General features: G+C 40.0%; 1 protein-coding gene across 8 annotated transcripts in view; it reads left to right on the forward strand.

Annotated features, from left to right (window-relative positions):
* The window catches only part of plecb (plectin b), a 109,902-nt gene that overhangs the window by 39,717 nt on the left and 51,310 nt on the right, over positions 1-18,875 (forward strand). For 2 of the 8 annotated variants that reach the window (XM_053633506.1, XM_053633514.1), the window contains exon 1: positions 8,063-13,977. The exons of 4 other annotated variants lie outside the window; for them this stretch is intronic. In XM_053633506.1, coding sequence (XP_053489481.1) covers positions 10,503-13,977 — 3,475 coding nt within the window. In that variant the 5' untranslated portion in view covers positions 8,063-10,502. Of the gene's footprint in view, positions 1-8,061; positions 13,978-17,325; positions 18,704-18,875 lie in introns of those variants that run through there. 2 more of the 8 variants (XM_053633521.1, XM_053633530.1) reach the window with 2 other exon arrangements.

An 18,875-nucleotide genomic window follows, 5' to 3' on the forward strand; every position in this document is an offset into this window, starting at 1 on the left:
TCTTCAGTGCAATAGTAATATTACAACATACCAAAGGGGGTGGGGGTGTGTGTGTGTGTGTGTGTGTGTGTGTGTGTGTGTGTGTGTGTGTGTGTGTGTGTGTGCATGCATGCAAACACTACCTGTTGCATTACCCTGGCAATAAATTGCAAAAAAACCCTGTAAACACTGCTGCAAGGGAGTTTCTAATACAGCTGCTGAGGGAGTGATGGTAAATGTGACATCTTTTTCTCTTCTGACTGCCATAATCCATCTCTCTAGTTTTTTTTTTTTTTTTTTTTTCCCCCATCTCTTGGAAAGTCATGGGAAGGAAATACTGGATTTTTTTTCTTTCCCTTTTGGTAAATAGTAATGCAAAAAGTATATTTGCTCTGGTCTCCCATATCCCTCTATAGAAGTTCACCCTGCTATAGTTTACTTAAACCCAGAAATGGATGTATATGCACGAACACAATCCGTTATAGCTGATGTATCGTGTAGCATGATTGAAGTGACGTGCAGGTTTTCACTTTTTTTTTTTTTTTTTTGGAAATGTCTTGAATATGGTATTAAATTTGAATTGCTGATACCTTCAGATACCCTGAGTTAACCTTAAACCAGTGGATGAATAAAGAAAAGGGTATTGGTTTAATAGTGTTATTGGTCATGCAGTCAGCTGCAGAATTATTGGATCCTTTATAGTAGCTTGAAATGACTAACATTTAACCTAAGATAAATATTAAAACACAAAGATTAAATTTTCCACTAAACAACTGAACAAACTACTTACCATTCCTACTTATTCTAACAATTTTTTAAAAAAGAAATAATAATTATAATAATAAATCTGTTTTAAAATGTATCTACTGTATAAATAGTTAAACCTCAAGACACAATAATTACTAAATTTACACAAATGAACCAGTTCAAAAGTTTACATACACTTGATGTTTATTAATACTGTATGTCGTTACCTGGTTGATCTACGCCTGTTTTTGTTTTGTGATAGTTGTTCATGAGTCCCATGTTTGTCCTGAGCAGTTAAACTGTCCACTGTTCTTCAGAAAAATCCTCCAGGTCCTGCACATTCATTGCTTTTCCAGCATCTTCTGCATATTTGTCCCCTTTCTAACAGCGGCTATATGATGTTGAGATCCATCTTTTCACAACGAGGACAACTGAGGGACTCGTACACAACTATTACAAACATTCACTATGCTCAAGAAGGCAACACAACACACTAAGGGCCAGGGGGATGTAAACTTTTGAACAGGATTGCTATTATTTTGTCTTCTGGGAAAAATGTAAATATTTTATGTAGCTTCTGAAGGGCAGTACTATATGGAAAAAATAAGAGCTTTAAACAAAATAATAATAATTTACGAAGATCGTCTTGTTCTAAAGTTTACACCCCCCCCCCCCCCCCCCCCCCGGTTCTTAACAACTATCACAAAACATAAACACAGTTGTTGGTCATCAAATTCAGTTGTTATTGTGTCTTGTGGACTATATGTAAAGATCTGTTATGTGAAATAGCTTATTCAGGGCAGGAGTAAATAATAATAAAAAACAACGTGCAATTTCATGATCCCCATCTTTTTTGACATTTTGCGGCTTCTGCAAGGGGTATGTAAATTTATTAGCACAAGTGTATAAGTACACGCTTTAGAGTACAAGGCTCATAAAACTGATTACTCGTATCAGGACATAACCAAACTGTAAGCAATGTGTTGAGCAATGCCTAACTGCACCACAGAGAGATGTTAAAGCTATTATAGTGACAATGATATGGGAAGGTTATTTGGAATAAACATAAGATTACTTTATGGGTGTGTATTTGACCTTGTGAGCATTTTCAGTTTGTTCAGAGAGGGTGAGGAATTTGCTAGTCAGTTATCAGAACATCTATAAATAAAGATCCAAGGTTAAGACACACACATTTTCAGCGTTGGTGTCAGTAAGCGATCATGTGTCAGTTTTGCTTTGCCGTTGCCAGGAGTAACAGCGGTGTTCTTGTTCCCGCAGTCCAGTGCAGGCAGTGAGTGTATTTGCCCGACCAACGGCCTCTGACTCATGTTCCCATAGCAACCGCAGGAGCTGCCTGAACACACCCTGTTGCGGCTCAACACTTTCTGACTCACCGGCTAAACATTTAAAGTGCTTCACGGTGTTTCTCAAACACCACTGCTACTCTAGTCTTTATATCATTGTGTCTCTTTTAACACATTTCCCTTTACAATGTAATGGTTACTGTTGATGTGTTCGCCAGAAGTGATATCTAAACCTTGCTCTGTGTTGATTTAATAGTGTGTAAACACCTCTGGTGTGTGTCTCTGGGTGGCGCAAATGGCCCAATCCCATGCCAGTTGCCTGGCATTCTCTTCACCGGCCATTTTCCGTCCTGTCGGCCATCCCACTCCCTCATTAGTAAAGCAGTTTCAAGTTTGTAAAATGGAGGCAAAAACCTTACAAGTTTTGTCTACTCTACAGTTTTCTGCTCTAAATTTCTTTTGGCTAAGTTTACAGTTTTCATTTGATGTTGATGAGCAGTTCTGGATTACCATGAATACCAATGCAATCAACAAGCTTCCACCTATCGGGGAGCAATATGACAAAATAATATTTATATTGTGATAAATTATGTCACAATACACTTTTTTGGTTTATTTATAAAACTATATATATATATATATATATATATATATATATATATATATATATATAAAATATATATTTTTAAATCCGGTTTTGTAATGTTCAAAATGATATATTCTGATGAATATCGTTCATCATTGAAAAGTATCGTGACGTGATATTTTTGTCATATTGCCCACCCCTACTTCATCCTCAACAATGTGGCCATGTTTAAGCTCCAGTTGGAGAGGCATTTACACAGATGTGCATGATATACCACATTTGAAACACATGGAGGGCAGATTTTTTTTTTTTTTGGCATGGACAATTTGTTTGGTGACAACGGCAGCTTTCGCTCCCTGAAAAGAATGTAACACACTTCATTAAAGCGGGAAGGGCTACAGTAGTAAAAAGTTTCTGTATCATAATTTTTGCTCTAAAGTTCTAGTTTAAGATTTAATTTGCACAACACTAGTCTGGGTGAGGTTATATTTTGATGCTAGTATTCTATACTTTTGGTCTACATTTTATCTCTGATGTCTAGGTTGCTAAGTGTGCTTTGGCGCTAACCTCTGAAATGCCTTCCTTTGTGCTTGTTCTCTCATGGGGTTTTTTTTTATATACTTTCTCAGTCTCTGCATGCTAAATTTGTTATTGTGAACAAGGCAGTCAGTGTCTGTGAAACTGTGCTGTGGCACTAGTAGATGTATGGACTTCAGTAGAATAGGAAGGTCTGGAGGTCTGAGCAGATTTATGGAGTCCATGCATTTGTGTGTTTGTGGGAAGTTGAAGAAAAGAAGCTCTTGCTTTTTCTTGGTACCCCCCCCCCCCCCGTTTTCACCAACCTGCCCCTGGATCCTCTCTCATCTAGAAGATTTTAGACAGGCTGGTAGGAACGGGTTGGTACCATTAGTACAGGGCCCTGGTGGAGTGGAGGACAGTTTGTCCAGGCACTTTGATTCACACAGCTGTCTGAGTATGGGTGATATTCTAGGAGACCGTTTCTGGCGCAGCAGCAAAAAAGGTAGGAGGACGATATAGAGTTTGGTCTGTTTGATTGTGAATAATAGTAGTTGCTGACCTTATAAGTCAGAAGAAGCCACTACTTAAACTAAGGAATTATTTATTCTTGCAATTAAGCTATCTTTTGCCAATTTCTTCTGCGGGTCTTAAACCTTGGAACCATGGATATCGGGCATCAGATTTCAGGAATTTCTGAAGGCCCAGATCTGGATTGATTGAGAGCAAGTTTTTTTCTCACTGCTTAGTTTGAGTGAGATGAGTGCCACATCTCTCGTGCTTTGAGCACTGGCCTCCATTCAGCTCAGCCTCTCTTCGAGGCTCCCTCAAGGGAAGCTGGAAAAGTCAGGACTGTTTTACATTCCCTCTAACCTCATATGAGATCCAACTTCTGGAGCTGTTTACTGCATACAAAAGTGTGTGTGTGTGTTGTATGCACGCCATGTACCAGCAGTTCCAAAGCTGAGCTTCATTAGTAACATTGGATTAGCCAAGAACACATAAAACTTGTATGCAGAATAAATAATGAAAGACAATGATTTTTCCATGGTAAGGCAGAATAACGAGAGATGAGGTGTTGGTGTAAAGTGGGATGTACAGGCTTTTATGTGCTGTAGGTGTGGTTGCAATTTTGGGAGAATCGGGACAAACAAAGAGGGGAAGTGAGAGAGTGACTGGAGGAGTGTTGGTTTGAAACAGTAAGGGTACTTGTGTCTTTGTATTTCTTTCCATTCTGGAAAAGGAGAAGTTGATGTGACTCATGACTCATGTTGTGGAGAACATAGCAGAGACTTGTGATTTTTACTTGATGCATTACATCATTAAAAGCATTTTTCTTTTTTTTTTTTTTTTTTATACTATTTTTCCATATGGGCTGTAGCAGTGGAAGGCTCTAAGTGGTCATTATTGCTTCCTGTCTTCTTTTGCTGGACAGAAACTTGCACTGTGGTTTATGTGGTCCTCCACTCAAATGTTAAAATATTAAAAGCAAAATTCAGCCCTCTCCAAAAAGTCTGATTTTTATGTTGCAACCTTAACTGTAAAGTTTTGCTAGTCTGCTTGTGTCTGTGCAGATCACAAGTAATTGCTCATATGTAAATGATCTTATAATGACGAAACTCCTAGCATAGCATATGGCTATAAACCAAATGCACAAATTTGTCCTTATTCCAGACATATTTATTAGATGTTACTTGTTTTGCAGTGGTTGTAATTCAGGTTTAAACACTGTGTTATACGAGTGGCAATGCCATGAAAGTGCATGTCCCTCATTTTTTTTTATGAGCATGTGGCTAAAATGAAGAAACAAGTTCCCTTAGTATTCTTTCCATTTGTGTGCTTTGTCTCATTTTTCAGTCTTTATAATTTAGGCTGCTTTGCATGTCTGTACCCTCTTACCAAGTCCTATTTTAGTTCTGTGCATATAAACCTGTGCAGAGAAAGGTGGGTTGTTGTTTTTTTGTGTAGAACGTCTGGTCGTGCCTGACTGCTCCCACTGTTGTTTCTGGTGTACTCTGTTTGTACTTTAAACAATCAGGATGATTTCTTATTAAACAAAGCATGCAATAGAGCATGCTAAATTCTTACAATCAATATAGAGTATACGTACAATTCTTACAATCAGTATACATGATAAAAAATATCAAACAAGCATATACATAAAAAAAAACAATATGCTATTGTAGAGTGTAAACAGGTAACACAGTAGGTGATTTGTTGTATCTATTGTGGGTTAAACACATTTCCTTTCCATAATGATCAATGGAACCATTGTGTAGATATCTGCCTTTTGTTTATTTGGGTTTGGGTCCCCCAAGGTATCATAGGATATTACTGAGTGCACACTCTGGTTGTATTGTCCAGGGTTGTGCTATCGGTTGTGCCTCTTACTTTTCTTATCCTGAGCCCTGAAAATATCAATGTACTGACTGGTTCAGCTTGTCTTGCCACACCCTTTATCAAAGTATATTTAATCACTGGGTCTTTTATGCATGATGGGAAATGGCCTAATATTGAATACTATTTTTCTTACATTTTGCAGCTTTTTTTTTTTTTTTTAAACCCCATTTTCTCCCAGTTGGGTCATTAGTCAGTTTCCACCCACTAGCTAGCTCTTGCCTATCACATGACAGCTAGCAACTGGGGAGGTTGAAGGCTAGCATTTGCGTTCTCTGAAACATTAAATGATGAGCTCGTAGACACCCATAAATGGTGAGGCATACTTGAACACTCAGCTTCAACTGACCGTGGCATCATCGAGTTATGAACTCATGGTCTCCCAACAACAGAGCGAACAGTTTTCATTCGGGAGCGTTTTACACCATTTAAGTTGCTGTAAGTGTTTAAGTGTACAAGTAAGTGTTTAGGTCTACAAACACAATTGTGTTATTATTTGATCTGAGGAAGGTATGCTTGGTGACCTTCTTGTTTTACTCAGCAGGGAGTATGGGTGGTAATAGGAAAGGTTAGTAGGTCAGCAAGGGTGAGAGAAGGCTATAAAGAACACAAGTGTATGAATTTCAGGCATTTAGTGCACGCTGTGGTGACGGTGAGACATGAGTGCTGAGCTTTTCACGCTGTCCTTTGGAACATTCTCCGCTCTACTCGAACAAAAACGGAGGAAACTAAAGGCGATGTTTTATGAGGGCTTCGCAGTGGGTGAACTTTTTTTTTAAAAACACATTTGCTAATCATTTCTAAACAGAATTTCATTAACCCCCACACTATTGCACTTTTCCTATTGTATAGTAGTTCAAATTCCAGAACGTGGATATTTTGTATAGCTACAAGATAAGCTCATTAAGGTCACAAGAGCAATTTTGAAAGCAGTCTTTACCATATGTATATTTCCTGTATTTTTATTGAAATCTAGGCCTGGAAGAATTGCTGAAGTGCTAATTCTTTTTACCTGTGCTCTGTCAGGGAAACACACGAATATACTGTATCTTGCCCTCCAAATAATGTTATCGAAATGAAAGTAAGAGCTGAATCCAGTACGATTTGCATTGAGGTTTGCAAGTCATATCATGCAAATTTGTGAAGCTCTTTTGTCTATTTGAACTCTAAAAGCAGGTCTGTTTTTATAGGTACCTATACACAAGAGAAATACAACACCAACTAAACAGTTGGTCCTTTTGTTAAATATGAGAGGTCATTTCAGTCCATTCATCAAAAGTATACACAGTACAGATGCCAGCATCAAACCATATTTTCATGTAAATATTAAATTAATCCTATGACCGATTTACATATTTGCACAAAAAAAAACAAGCATGTAAAATAGTCTGTGTCCACAGGCTCTGTTTAAACCAATAAAAGCACGGTACCTGTAATCATTCAACATTTCCATAGAAACACGTTCTAGAGCGTTTGTCTCTACGAACGGAAAAATAGTAATTCGGCGTTTTCCACACAAGGCTATGAAAATCCTTAAAATGATTGATTGCTAATATAATAAGACCTTTACTCTAATTACATCCCAGCTGCTGGAATCCTTCAGTTGTCATGGCTGCACACCAAAATGACCCTGGAGAAATGCATCGCCTTTACAGTAGGCAGAGTAGCAGTCCTGAGAGACGCGGCACTGATGCGTCTGTTCCAGGAAGTCGGAGCTCTTCTGTCCACTGCGTTACTAGATAATATTATCTGGGTTTGGTTTTCTTCTATGCTAATATAAATTATTCAAAAGGATATGACCCTCCCAATCAATTTCTGTAGAGTTGTTGGATCATGATGGTGGTAATTTGATCCTATGTATAATATGTAAGCATTCTAACCAGTAAGGATGTGGATTGTTTTGTTTTGTTTTTTCTTGTAAATGAAGTAATGCAAAAAAAACAGTGACCGCTTACCCCATCATTGAACCCGACCTTAATTGCACAGTACTTTTCTTCTGAGGTCAGTCGTGTTGATCATGGCACTAAGAAGTGTCCTGATGCCAGATCCCAGTGTAGAGCATTAATTCATCCATTTGTCTTCAGTAACTGCTTTATCCTTCACAGTCACAGTGGATCAAGAGCCTCTCCCAGGAACGCTGAATGTGAAGCGGAAATACACCTGCAATGTCAGTCTATTGCAGGCTGCACACTCAATCACTCCTAAAGGCAGTTTAGAGTCATCAATCCACCTATTATGTTTGAGAGGAAGAAGGAAACTAGAGTACCCTGAGGAAAGAGAGAGATAAGTAGAGATCACGTGAAACAGTAACCTAAGCTCAGGATTGAACCCTCAGGACCCTGAAGCTGTGAGTGACGGCAACTCTACTCACTTGTTGGAAATTCAGTACACATTTAATATACTATGTCCAATGCAGTGGATTAACTGAGTAGACATGCATCTTATAATTAGAAAAGAATGATGTGTAGCCGGTAGTCTAGATATCATGTTCAAGTGCATACATGTTCACATCTGTGTGTTCTATTTCCCTTGCGAAAAAGCTTAACATGCTCAGTCTTATCTAGATTTCTTCACATGCCTTGACTCAGCCCTGGAAGCATGCCTTGAAGTGAAAAGTGTTCGTAATTGTTCGTTATATATGTTCACATGAACGGTGTGGCCCCTTGTGAAATTGTGCTTACTTATGTGCTTTTATGATCTGTCAGGCTAGGAATTTGTGAAATGCTTGTTAGGGGTGTGTTACAACACCTTGCTCACCTGTGTGACCAGTTTTATTGTAAAGCATCACATTATGCACTTCTTTGTTGCATTTTAAAGTTGAAACTAAAAAGCATGCTTGGGAAATTGTGACTTCTTCATTCCTCTGATGAATTGCCATGTATTTATATTTTTGTAAAGCACTTTATAATCTTTTTCTTTAAACAGTTCTACACTTTAAAAAAACAATTTTTTTTTTATGTAGAACAGGTTTGTTCCCAATATGAAGTTTCCCTGTCTATAAAACAGATTCGTTACATTCAACATATCCTGTTCCCAGCTTCTTTAAGGACAATGACATGGACAATGTATAGTTAGACTGGTCCTATTTTTGTATTTCGTAATAAGGATATTAATAGTTTATTACCATATTGAGCTGTTGTCTGACTGCATGTTTATCTTTAAAATGTATCACCGAAATATACTGTAGCTGCTCACCTTAGAAAGAACCAGATATGCAGCTGGGTAGATGAAAGATTATATGTTAGTGGTGTGTAATTAAACTATATGGCAGTGGTGTGTAATTAAACTAAGCTGAATAGCAGGGTTAAGAGTTTTGTTAGGTGTTGCTGCATTTTCGTGCCTGTATCCAGAATTTTACATACAACTCAAACAGATGCTGAATATTTTGGAGCAAATTTTTATCTTAAGAGATACAGTGGTTTTATTGATCCTTGCTGTATTTCCTTGACATCTTCCTTCCATCAATTGTCAAATTACTGAAGTGATGAAATGTTTCATTTGGACCGCTTCTTGTGCCAATTCAAACTCCTTCTGTCTCTCAGCACCATTCAGAGTGACAGATAAATGGAGAGACAGATGTAAAGAGCAGAATTTATCAAGGACTGTGAAACCGAATATCTTGTGTCGAGTTACTAAGAAAGGTTAGCTCCAATGGACAGGTCTTTATTTAGTGACGTGTCTCAGAGCCAATTTGAGTTCGCTGACTATATTGAGACAGTAAAATTCTTCAGTCGTTCTTTCAACCAGTTGCATCACTTCAAGCAACTACTATGAACACAAGTGAATTTACAGCATTTTTTTTCCTGTTATATGCACAAGAGTTTGCTGTATCAAGCATATTTAAAAGTAATCACAAGGAGAAATTGGTAAGAAATATCACCAGGGATGGCACTGGGGGAAAATTACTGGACTTCCTATTTCTCTTATCCAGTTCTGCTCTATATTCGTTAGCTCTGTTGCTGAAAGTTTACATTTGTTTGCATAGAATTCTTCACGTCATCTGTGTGAGGACAATCTAATCTCTTAAGTGAGAGACAGAGCTGACACCTTTTACTTTAACGCAGGCTTTACAGTTGAATTGCTCATTTGTATACTTTTTTCCAGGAAAGACTGTAATAAGTGTCTCTAGGGCAAATGATTTGTCACATGATGTAAAGTGTATAAACTTATTTAACTGAGAGTGGGTCGAATGACTGGTGCCTGTATCTAATATAGTATGCCTAAAGGGAGTCACCCTTCTCTTAGTCTCATTCCTCATTGGCCAGCTCACTCCCTGTTAGTGTAAGAAAATCTGACACACCAGGGAGTGTTTATACTGCTCAGTTGTACAAGTGTGTGACCGGCTACACACAGTCCTTGTCCTGCATGCGTTCAAGCAAGACTGTAATATACCTCTAGGTTTTTGTTGAACCTTTTCACTATTTTTTTTTCTTTCTTTTTCAAATCTTGACTTCATTTCTCTATTTGATTTTACTCATTCAATCTGTCCACAAGTGCTTATAGTCTGCATGTGGAACATTTGGTTTATAGTGTTCCTTTCTTTCTCTGTGAAAGAGAGGTAGGAGGGGCCGAGTGGTGTGCAGTGCTGTCTCACTCTGTTGCACACACCCCCTCTCTCTGTCATTGCTGGTCTGCCAGTCCAGTTCCTTTCACTTCCAAGCAAGGCAGTGCAAAGGAGGGAAAAGGATTTTCCTTTGAGTTTGCTTTTGGAGGTTTTTTTTGGGGTTTTTTGAGAAGACTGATCTGCTCTCTAGGGAGTTGATAGTTGACGAAGAGAGAGGAAACCCACATCCAGGAGGAATTTTTTGTTCACACATTCTTTTTCTTTCAGTTGATAGCACGTGGCAGCCGGCTCTGCCACTGGACCCTTCTACAGAGAGAAGAGTGAGTCATTGAGTAATTTGTCTGTCCTTGGTTAATGGTCGGCATATTTCTGTTTGTTCAAGCTCTACGAGGCAGATTAAGAAAACACAATGGTTGCCGGAATGTTGATGCCTCTTGACAACCTGAGGGCCATTTATGAAAGGCTGTTCCGTGATGGTGTAATGGTGGCCAAGAAAGACAAGCGCCCTCAGACAATGCACCCCGAAATACCAGGGGTGGGAAACTTACAGGTGATTAGAGCAATGGGCTCCTTGAAATCCAGAGGGTTTGTGAGGGAGACTTTTGCCTGGAGGCATTTCTATTGGTATCTTACTAATGAAGGCATTGTTTACCTGCGTGACTACCTACATTTGCCACCTGAGATTGTGCCCACTCCACTGCAGAGAGTGCGACGGCCAGCTTCTACCTTGTCCATTGTTCAGAGGGCTGCACGAGTGCAGACTGTCGAGGGTCCAACTTCATATGTTCCCAAACCAGGAAGGGTAGGTGCAGAGAGCCAGGAGGCTCTGTTGGAAAGGCAGGGGTACCGTCACAAGAGGATGCAAACTGAAGAGGAGGCAATGCCCAATGGGAAAACATCAAGGTTTAGAGGACGTCCAGTTACTGTTGATTATAGCAAATCCAGGGCATCAGGGGAATCTAGGGACCAAGTCCAGTCCATCTATCAAGGTGGTCAAGACATAGACCACAGTGTTAAGAAGATTACCACAATTTCCCATCAGCCACCTGCTAAAATCAGAAGTGCATCATCTTTGGTACAGAACATGTCGGAGAGCTACAAGGGAACCAGTGAGGCATCTCTGATTAAAAATACACCAAAGACCATGGTAAATGTCGATCTGCCAGCCCAAATTTCTGTTACTACTAAACCAGTTGCAGTTACAGCCTCTGTGTCCACAAGCAAAGCAGGTAAACCCAAGGAAGAGGTATGTGTTAAAGCTTCCCCGGAACTCATCGTTACCAAGACAGTCAAAGACACCTCTATGCCACCCAACTCTAAAGAACAAGGGGAACAAACACTGAAAGTGACCAAGACGAAGATTACTCAGGAGAATCTAGTCAAGGATAAAATGCCCGAAAATATAGAAACGAGCATGTTCACAATATCTTCTACTTCTCAGCCAGTGGAACTGAAGCCAAAGACTAAAGCCTCACAGGAATCCATTATTAGCAAGCCAGCCAAGGATGCCCATGTACCCCCTTCCTCTAAAGGACAAATGGAAAAATCACTGAGAGTGACAGAGATCAAGAATATTCAAGAGCATCCAGTCAAAGGGGAAATTACCAGAAATACAGAAAACTATCAGCTCATCACTAGTGAGTCACCCAAGGATGTCCCTTTGTCTTCTCATTCTAATACACTTGTGGAAAAAGCATTGAAAGTAACAGAGACCCAGAATGTTAAGAAGCATCCAGTTGAGGAGAAAATATCCACAAATACAGAAACCTATATCTCTAGAGCATCCACATCTACTGTTCTACAGCCAGTGGAATTAAAGCCAAAAAATAAAGCCTCACAGGAACTCATCCCTAGCAACAAGGATACCTCTGTGGTTCCTTCTAAAAAACAAGTGAAATTGGCTGAAACCAAGAATGAACAGGAGCATCCAGTCAAGGATGAAATGCCCCAAAATACAGAAATGTGCATCACCACAGCAACTTCTACTAATCAAACAGTAGACTTGAAGGCTAAGTCTAAAGCTTCTCAGGATCACATTATTAGCGAGCCAGCCAAGGAGACCTCAGTGCTTCTTTCCTCTAAAAAACAAGTGGAAAAAACAGTGAAAGTGACCAAGACCAAAAATATTCAAAAGGATCCAGCCAAGGATGAAATGACCAGAAATACAGAAACATCTCTGTCTACATCATCCACTTCTACTTTTCAGACAGTGGAATTGAAGACTAAAGCCACTCAGGAACTTGTCACTTGTGAGCCACCCAAGGATGTCTCTATGCCTCCTCAATCTAAAAAACAAGAGGGAAAAACTCTGAAAGTGAGAGAGACCAAGAGTCCTCAGGAGTATCTAGTTAAGGATGAAATGCCCCAAAATAAAGAAGTGCATATCTCCCTGTCAGCTTCTACTGTTCAGGAACTGAAGGCACAGACAAAAGATGAACCTGGTTTGGATAAACGTGAAAATGCCAAGGAAATAAAGGAGAAGGATGACCCTGACAAATCTTCAGGTTCAGCTGTGCCATGTGTGTCCAAAACAAATGCAGACACAACAGTTGTAAATGATGTGGTTGACTTTGTTAAAGAAAAAGCTGAAGTATGTCATGGGCAGCATTCTTCTGAAGCATCTTTGGAGGAATGGACCAGTAATTTTGACACAGAATCAGCCGTTCCACCAGCAGCACCTATGCCTGTCATAGCAAGCAATGTTCAGAAGACTAAGAAGACACAGAAGACCTCTAGTATTAAAAAGGCAAAAGACACCCAGATGGCATCCAAACATATCGAGCCTATTCAAGTAAATGATCCAAAAGAGGAAGAAATTCCATCTCAGGATTCGTCTACCACTGTTATCAAGACCGAGAGTAAAGTGCTTAAGCATGACGCCAATCCAGTTTCCGAAATATCAGGTGCAGCTACTGTTGAACAGGTGAAAGAAGTTACTATCCGTGAAGAAATAAAATTTGTGGAACAAACAACAAAAGTGAAGAAGATAACCAAGCATGAAATAACACCAGTCCAACAAACTCCACCACCAATACAACTATTAGAAGAATCAGAGACTAAAGATTCAAAGAAGAAAGAAGCAGAGGCTGCCCCAAAGTCTTCAAAAAGAAATAAGAAAAAGCAGAGTGCTGCTGATAAACAAGTTCCATCATCAACCACGGAAATCAGTGCAGCTGAGGAAATGGAGCCAGCCCAGGTTGCAGTTCAAATTCATCCCAATCAGGGGTCTGAACCACTTGCAATAACTGAAGCTCTAGAAATCTGCTCTGAAGAAAGCAGCCAGACAGCAGCTGTAAAGAGTGAGGCCCCTATAAACAAAAGGGAGGTGGAGGTGGAGCCAGCTCAGCCCTCTGCTGAAAAAATAAAACGGGAGGTTCTGAAAGGAAAAACATCCTCCTCGCAGCAGCTGAGGGAAGCACCCACAGCCCAAGCGTCAGCAGCCACCTCAGCCCAGGCCGGCCCCTACCCTGAGCAAAGGGAGCCTCCCAGTGTTGCTCAACTTTCAGCCGCTTCTGACACACAGAGCAGAGAAGAGAAGCAAAACGTGCTCTCTGCGAGCAAGGCCGTCAAAAAGTCTGTCACCACTGGCCCCCTCTCTGCCGAGGAGAAACAAGTGTTATCTGAGGACGAAGCTGCAATGCGGAAAAAGATAGTTGTAGTAGAAGAGGTGATTGAGGTGCAGCAGCAGATTGCTACTCCAGGTGCAGATGGAAGCCAACCTGCTGTCCCACCCGTGCCTGAGATATCAGGAGATGACCTGGACTATGATGTTTTAGAGGAGCTGGCTAAAGAGCGTGCTGTCTTTCAGAGTCCTGTCAAAGAGGTCGTCTGGGACCATTCTCTGGATGAGCCAGAGCCTAAAACCTTTCCAAACTTCATTGAAGGTATGGTAAAAATTAAACCTCTAAGTTCCTTCCTGTGCATGTGTAGTGTCACGGTCACTGACAGTGTTCCTCTGTGTTTACAGTGTGGGAGGGTCAGTGTGGTTTGCATGAAGTTGTCATAAGGGGTGTCTTCCTTTGGTCAAAAGCTTAGTTACTATGTATAAGGGACAGGTCAATGTGTACAGTCTTCCTGCAAGTGGACGAAATGTAATCTAAATCCTCATTGAAAAATGATCACTTTTTAAGTATTGCTATGAAGAAAAACATCCATGAGCTTCATTTTGCAAGTGCTGTTATACCCAGTTGGTGTTCTGTTGAAAATGGGTGTGTAGGGAGCAGCATGCGGAGTTTAAAACTGAGATACTACAGTCTAATGACTGCATCAAATGAATTACATAAAGCTGAATCTTATTTTAAGCTTTTTGTGGTCACCACTTTATAATAAAGATTCTTGTGCTTACTAAAAGCTTGCACAATTGACCTGTTTGTCTAGTTTAGAGTTATCAAATGGATCTAAAGAGCATTTCATGAAACGTTTCCCTGGCATTGATCCACACCACATCCACACCCAAAAATATCAGGTTGATATATTGGCTCCTTAATAAGGCTGTAAATTGCATACTGTGTGATTTATTGTTAGATCTAATAGTTCTAAAACATTTAAACAGGATCGGAAATGATTGATTATAATGAGATTTGCAGCACTAAATTTTAGTGCAGGAATCTCTTCCAACTTTCTCTGTTTCTCATACCGGAAGTGACCCAACCCTTCACTCATCCAGAAGAAAGGTATCAAAGGCTCCAGCTTTGCTCTGCTATGAGATAACCAAATGCACAGGAGACTATTGTGTTTTCAGCAATCTTTTACCCTGTTTTTGGAAGCTTGTGTGTTGGGCTCCGTCCCCTGGTCTGTGATCAAAAGTATCTGTTTTCGAAGTCAGCCACCACTCTCTCACATCAGCACGTGCAATACATTGTGCAATAGAAATTTCTGGAATGTGCTCTGGTAGCTGGTTTTGGTGGTGTTTGCTTCACTGCCATGAGCACTTAAATTTCTGGGTCTCTGCACATTTAGACTTTAGTGCAAAGATGGCTAAAAGTGTGTGCTCCTACACTTTTATGGGTGGGGCAAAACGTGTGCAATGACAGGAAGCTCTAGTAGCTGGCATATCACCATGGGTGTATTTATTTGCTGTCACACCTAGACTTTGTCAACAGTCCAAAGCACCGCACCATTTTCTCATTGCTAGTTATTATCCAGCAACGTGTGGAGATGACTTTTTTTTGTTCTTTTTTTTTTTTAAAGAAAGTTACACAGATGGTCTGTGCCTATATATATATATATAGGCATATATATATATATATATATATATATATATATATATATATATATATATATATATATATATATATATATATATATATAAGCTTGATAACTGTCTGCTGCCCCCTACTGCATCATCAACAATGTGTGCAGCTTTGTAGTGACATTTATTTTTTTATCTCTTTCTGCATGTGTGAGCTGAAGTGTGTGAAAACATTTTCATTTTTGAGGTGAGCATAGCTTCCATTTCAAGCGCTGTGGAGTTAGTCAGATCCCATCTAGTTTATCTTCAAATAATATGGAACATGTGTCCAATTGTAATCGTGTCAGTTGGAGAATATGGTTCATCGACAGGAAATGTTAACAGCCACATGCATTTTTTTTCCATGGAGTCACCCGAATTTGCTCTTCCTTCCTAGCTTTCAGAGAAAATATCACCCAGAGTAGTGTCTCTCAGTTTGCTGTTTAAAAGAAATCATTTCCTAAGTGAAACTAGTTTTGTGCAGATCCATCCATATTAAGCAATGCAGAAAATGAAAGTGCGTTAGATAGTTCCTAGTTGTGTGTACGGGATGCTGTCTTGTTTCGTGTACAATGTAATCTTAGTAAGGCCTGCAATTTGACTGCCTATGTGCAAACTGAGAATCAGTGTGTCCGAATCAGTGTCGTTTCTCAGACATGCCACTCTGTTTTCCAGTGTCAGCCCACTCTCTACATTCCTGAGCGTTTATGATCTTGTCAAATATCCAGAAGTGGGTAGAATGTCACTCTTTTCTTTCATGCCACATGATTGTGGTTTAGAGGGTGAGTCATCCATGGCTGAATTCAGCGAGGCAAATATGAGCCTGACCTTTAAGAAGCTGAGTACTGTCCTGCACACTATCAATAGCTTGTGTACTGACTTCACAGCAATGAGCTTCTAAAGTCAGTCAGTAAATGTGTCTTTTGCCACCAAGATAGGTGTTTGTGTCACTGTCTCCTGAATCCTGTTTAGGAAACCTATTAACTTGTTCAATTGTGCAAAAATAAAAATATGTAGTTGTAGCTGATTTCCTAGTTCTGCAGAAATAATTGTTCTTATTTGCTGTTGCATTCTTGTGGGTAACAAGTCCCTTATTTTCTAACTGTGTATGAGAGAGCTGTCATGAATAAAAAACGCCACTAGATTCAGTTTTAATTATAGCACATAACACAGTGCAGTAACTACAGGCTAGCATGTTGCGCGGTTCCAGGCTGTCATTGTATTCACCTGAGGCTACAATCGATATGCTTTGACCACATCATTATTATTATTATTATTATGGGATTATTTGAATTATTGTATATTTCTCCTCAAACATGAATAAATAGCTAACCAGTTGGACCATCTCTTATTCAGATAGTTTGATGACATTATTTTGCCCGCAAAATATGCTTACATGCTTGCATGAGATGTTCAGACTTGGCCAGCGTTTTTGTAAGTCCAGGAGGTGTATTGTGAAGCTGCACTTTCAACCTCTAAGGTAACTGTTCTATTGAGTGCTGTAAATTTGTTTAGTCTGCAATTCTCTTTAGGCCGCACAGAAATGAGATGATAGTTCGTCTTTGTTGGTTTCACTGCCTGATCATTCATGACTTAAGCTTTGGAGGAGATATTGGGTTTATTCCTTTATCATGCAATGATGAGCTTTGGCAGAGGGATGCCTTTATATGGCAGACAAAGGTATTTTACCAATGGGTAATTTATACCTCTAGGCAAGTATCTGATAATATGAGAATCCACTCATGGCTCCTTTGCTGCCTAGGACTGTTGAAGTAAATGGTATGTTCATGTACAGTCAATTTCCTATGTTTGTGCATTAAATAGATGATGTTAATCATACATTCTAGATATATTATCTTAGAACTTGGCAACACAGTGGTGTAGTAGGCAGCAGTGCTCCCTCATAGCTCCAGGGTCACCAGTTCGGTCCTGTGCTTGGATTACGGTCTGCATGGAGTTTTTGTAAATGTTCTCTCCGTATCTGTGTGGATTTCCTCTGGGTTCTTTGGTTTCTTCCACCTCCCATAAACATGCTAGTAGGTGGATTGGCTTCAGTAAATTGCTCGTCCGTATGAACGAGCGTGTGAATGTGTGTGCGCAGTGCCCTGTGATAGACTGGTGTCTATTTCTGGGTGTATTCCCATCTCATGCCCGGTGTTCCCGGGATAGACTTCAGATTGATCCACAACAACCCTTACCAGGATAAAGCGCTTACTTGGGATGAATGGATGAATAATCCTAGAACTTATTTTAACCTAGCAGGAAAGGCTAAGCGTAAACCTATTAATAGTTCATTGGGTAGCTCTTATGGAATGAACAGTGCATGAAAATGCTATTTAATGAAGGCTGTGTTAATTTTCAAAGTAGTTCTGAGCTAAGCCTAGCAGTTGTAGCCCATTTAAGTATAGTGCTGGGGAAGCATAAACATGAACGAGATAATGGTTGGTAAAATGGCCAGTCTTTCAGCACCATTATTTACAGTGCCATATGTTGGTGTTAGAGTACTATAAAACATGCTATATTTAGGGTGTGTTGTGCTTGATGGGAGGTCCCTAAGGCATCAGGGTATCCTGTGAAAGAGACCGGGATCTCTAACCATCCCTGGCATTCCAGCGTTGCTTCCCTCGTTAGAGCAAAACATGCACTAAAAAGGTTGGATAAATATGAATGATTGTGTTCATGATTCAAAATAATACAAAAGAAAGACAATGAGAGTTTAAGGCACTTTTTATATGTGAATGTGTAGACTTACTGCAGGATAATGTGTAAGGCATTCAAATAATATAATATAAAAATATTTGATCTTGGTATTGCTTCATGTCTGATACAGGATATTAAATAGGTCATATGATTAAAAGCACAGCGACATAAACAGAGCAAAAATAAGATAATCCTATGTGATGGATGGATTTATTTCAGATCAGGTTTCATGGGTCGGATAATCATAGTAAAGCTGGTGATCTGTGACATAATCTCACAGAATATCTCTATCATCCTCCAAGGACAGTCTGATCTCTCTTTGGTCCTCTGAAGCCAAGTGGGCGCACTTTCATCAGTTTCTATCTATGAGCACTTTATTATTTATTTATATCCGCAACAGGCTCTAATACCATGCTTACTGCCTCCCTGGACAATTGCCCAGCCCTCTGCCCTCCCCCCCAAGGCCTCTATCTGCCCCTCCCACCTAATGGCAAAGCCACCAGGGAGCAAGCTGACATATCCAAGCAGCAGGCACAGGCTGTCGAAATTAAAGAAGGGGGAGAAACAAGGCAGCACACACCAAACAAACTGGAGCCTCTTCCCTTCCCCTCATTCCCCCAGTCCTGCACTCCTCGTCCTCCTCTCCCTCCACACAGCCTGCTCCATGAAGATCATACCTGGTAGGTTAGCACAACTGGACTGTTGTCCACGTTTGTCTGTGTGTCCATGTATTTGTGTGTTTTTGGCAAACCCAGCGAGCTGATTGTTGTTACGGTCACGGGAGGAGGGGAAATGCATGTCTGCTTCAGCTTGACCTTCAGGCAGCCAGACTGAAATTCTATTCCATATTTA

Source organism: Ictalurus furcatus, chromosome 1 (assembly GCF_023375685.1).
Source record: "Ictalurus furcatus strain D&B chromosome 1, Billie_1.0, whole genome shotgun sequence".
NCBI lineage: Eukaryota > Metazoa > Chordata > Actinopteri > Siluriformes > Ictaluridae > Ictalurus > Ictalurus furcatus.